This window comes from Azolla caroliniana, unplaced genomic scaffold (genome assembly GCF_043228905.1).
Source record: "Azolla caroliniana isolate FFs.n. ecotype wild unplaced genomic scaffold, voAzoCaro1.0.p SCAF_92, whole genome shotgun sequence".
In the NCBI taxonomy this organism is placed as follows: domain Eukaryota; kingdom Viridiplantae; phylum Streptophyta; class Polypodiopsida; order Salviniales; family Salviniaceae; genus Azolla; species Azolla caroliniana.
This window is the reverse complement of record NW_028230527.1, coordinates 5,791-9,481: the sequence shown is the minus strand read 5'-3', so window position 1 is coordinate 9,481 and position 3,691 is coordinate 5,791. Positions and strand designations below refer to the sequence as shown.

The window sequence follows — 3,691 nt, the reverse complement described above, 5'->3', positions numbered from 1 at the left end:
ATCTCTCTTTCTTGGCGCCTTTTTCTATTTCTAACCAGAAGATGTAACAAACTTACACACCTTGTAACCACAGCTCAATTTGCCAAAACTTTGCGCTGTAAAAGAAAAAGACATTCGAATCCACAATTAACTAGATACAGTAATGCCCATGAAGCAAATAACTATTTTCCATCTAATTCTACATCTCATTACATGAAAAGCCTTGCATGTTCAATACACATTGGTAAGGACACAAAAATACAAAAGAAAGAATCCAAATCAAATCTCAATTGTTTCTTGGTTTAGAGCTTGATAATGCCAGAGCTCCTTATTGACAAAATTTGGATCAAGGAATTTCGAAATGAATGACCAAAGCTTATATACATCGGAAAAGTTGTTAAGAAACCCTAGAGATACATACACAACAGGTACACAGATAGTCTCTAAAGACTCCCCTCGTGATCGCCACTTATAGACAGGAAGGTCCATACAACTCGACAAGAAATCTTCGTAAGTCTTACTATCATTTCCTAGGTGATCACTAGTGAACGTCCCTTCGATCACACCCACTCGTAGAGAAATGTTATCTCTATCAGCAAGTAATTGAACTCTGTGTGGATCTAACTTGTTACCCATGGAATCAAACAATGAGAATGCAACAGTTGAACCTCGATCCAAGAGTGAAACTTGGCTATATATTTTCACTAATTTCCGATGCTCTTGCTCGGGATGTTGTAGCATTGATAGTGAAGATATAAGCCAACTTGCAAGAGATCGAAGTCGGATAGCTATCCTTCTATACCCTAGCATATCAGCTTGATCCATACCTTTGCAACATATTTCATCGTCACTTGATTTAGGGCCTGATGGGACAGAGAAAGATGATATGCTACTCGAAGAAGCCAAGTCCCGGCATCTCGCCTTTCGAGCATAGAACGCTCTCCATTCATTTTCTACAATTCTTTGAGACTTGTCTATTTGTTTCCCGGTTTTGGATTTGGTTCCTTGATGTTGTAGAAACAACTTCTTTGATGAAGAAGATGAATAATCCGGATTTTGTAGGGGTGCATCTTGACCCAAGTAAAACAGATCTTTTACACTTCTTCTTGATAATACATCTCCATAAGCTTCCCATGTTTTCATTCTCTCATCAGAACCCAATATATCCATCTTATGTGGAAGTGACGAAGGGCCCACATCCTCATTCATCACCCTATTTTCTCTTCTCCAAGAATTAGCTTGATAAAATGCCTCATACTTCCGATATTCCCTTGTCAAATCCCAAGCCATCCACCCACTCCTATCATTTATCGTTGATTTAACATGACCACTTTGGGCTGTAGATATTTCACGCGCACTTAGTGATTTCATTTGTATTTCATATGCATGTGAATCCTCATCATCACTCTTTACATTGGAAGGTCCTCCATGCATACTCTCATTCTCTCTGACTTCGGGCACATATTCTTTAGAAGATGCAGTGCTCTCACACTCTGACCTATAAAATAGCGACTTATCAATCGCCACTAGGTCCGTGGACCATTCAGGTTGTTGGAGAGAGAACCCATCTAACGGGTTAGACTCGTGTCTCCGATGCCCAGCTTCTCTATTCAATGTCTTAAATTCTTCCTTTTCATGGTCATCCATGGTAGAGTCAACACAATAGCCCAAGCCTTCTTTTTTCACTATCTTCACCATACCGATGGCTCGAGCTCGGGATGAATCACCGAGTGTTCTAAGCACCGACTTCTTTATAGCCAAACAACCCATCCCAGCTGGGTCTTGACCAAACACATTGTAGAAAGAGCATATAACAAAATCGGGTAAAAACAGAGAAAGACCCAATGAGCTTAACATCTTTGCATCCATATTAGTCACATCTAAAAGCACATGCCAGCCATCCGTTTGAGCTTTTTGTATCCATCGAGACGAGTTTCTGCATCCTGTGACTCGGGATGAGTATGGGTATGCCAGTAGACCCTTATTAGTATTGGCATCGGTTGAAGATTTATTCGACAACTTGTGATTGTTTGCACTGGCTTTCCTTCTTCCAGACTCTAGTTTCTTGTGTAAATCATGAGTATCGATCTTGAACTGTGGGAAGGTAAGACTAACCGAGTGAATGGTCCCGGATTTCGCAGCCGCACATTCTGTAAGAGCATCGATATCATCGCATCGATGATCATAAGCCAATAACAAGTTTGGCGATTCATGGAATGGGTAAGATTCGCCGAGGAGCTTAAAAGCTGAGAACGAATTAGCAGTGAAAACCAGGTAGTAATCATCTTCATCTAGATTAAGGTAATGAAGAATCCTCTTCCTGAAGGCACTCTCGATACCACCATCATCAGGATACATAGCATGAGTTGCTAAGTTTAGTGATATAAAAGATAACCCAATTACACTAGAACTGTGCCTTTTCTGTGAATTGGAGAAAAGACCAACTCCAGTATAGTCTAGACATACCTGGTTCTTATCTTCAAGATGAGAATACTCTTCTTTCCTTAAGCTATCAATCACCATTGTTTCTTTGTAAGCAGAGTAAGAAGACAAGAACTCTGAGAAGGCCTTCTCCTCCTCGTCATCCTCTGTTTCCATAGCTTTTCCTTTTCCTTTTCAGCTAGCTGTTTAAAATTAGGGTTTTCTATCTTCACCCATATATATACATATGATTACGTACAGAAATTCGGGTTTCGACATACACATACAAATATGATTAGGTAACCAATTAGACTTTCTACATGTATACATGATAAGGAAAATGAATGTCAACGAATATACATAAGACTTGGTCAAATTTTAGGGTTTCCGATCATTACGAGCATAATATATGTGCGCACAGGAAAGAAAGATTGCGAAAAAAAAATGTTTCACATATGTGTGATTAGGTAAAAGAAATTAGGGTTTCTGATTGAAACCAATCACATGTACATACAACATATGTTTTGATAAAAAGAATTAGAGTTTCCGATCATGGCCCACATATACACATGATGAAGTAGAAAATGGGGTTCCTGATCAATACACAAGATTAAAGTAAAGAAACAAATGAAAATTTAGGGTTTCCTGCAACTATAAAATGAATTGGTGTTTTGCTTCTATTGGCCGGCAAGAAGACACAAGTAGGTCAAACAAAGAAAGGCTTCTGAAAGTGGATCAAAACAAAAAAAGGGGGGTTTGAGAAAGAAAAAAAGCTGAATTGAAATTGATTGGATGTAGACAGCTATGTGTGCAATCCACACGAATGCACAGAGAGAGAGAGAGAGAGAGAGAGAGAGAGAGAGAGATGGGGGGGGGGGGGGGGATTTGGGCGTGCAGAAAAGAAATCAAAGGGGAGGGGGGGGGACAAATTTAGAAGGCTAACAGAGAGGAAGCCACAGAAAAAGGAATCTGAGAAGAGGAGGAGGAAGAAGAAGAAGAGGAAGAAGAAGAAGAAGAAGAAGCTTAAGAAGAAGAAGAAGAGGAAGAAGAAGAAGCTTCCTAATGGGGCCCTCTACCCTACCCCTATCATATTGAATCAGTCTTGGGGACACCTATGCCCGACCAATCGGACCGGCCATCATATGGGCACCTTCTGGTCCAAGGGGGAGGGGGGGCTGTTAGGGGGGACAACTTGGTTGGTCATTCACATGGTAGCGTTTAAAGGCATAGAGATTTCCATGGGAACCCCCCTGCCCTGCCCGACCCAATCTGGTCTTTGCCATTCTGCTTC

At 40.7% G+C, this 3,691-nt stretch overlaps 1 protein-coding gene across 1 annotated transcript; it reads right to left on the bottom strand.

Moving 5' to 3' along the window:
- Window positions 1-249: 249 nt before the first annotated feature.
- Window positions 250-2,982, bottom strand: LOC147849276 (uncharacterized). The gene has a single exon (XM_087337692.1). The coding sequence runs from the start codon at window positions 2,575-2,577 to the stop codon at window positions 259-261; it is 2,319 nt and encodes a 772-aa protein (XP_087193818.1). The 5' UTR covers window positions 2,578-2,982; the 3' UTR covers window positions 250-258.
- Between the last annotated feature and the right edge of the window lie 709 nt (window positions 2,983-3,691).

Excerpts from the sequence above, each read along its gene's own strand:
- LOC147849276 (XM_087337692.1), bottom strand. The coding sequence starts at position 2,577 with ATGGAAACAGAGGATGACGAGGAGGAGAAGGCCTTCTCAGAGTTCTTG.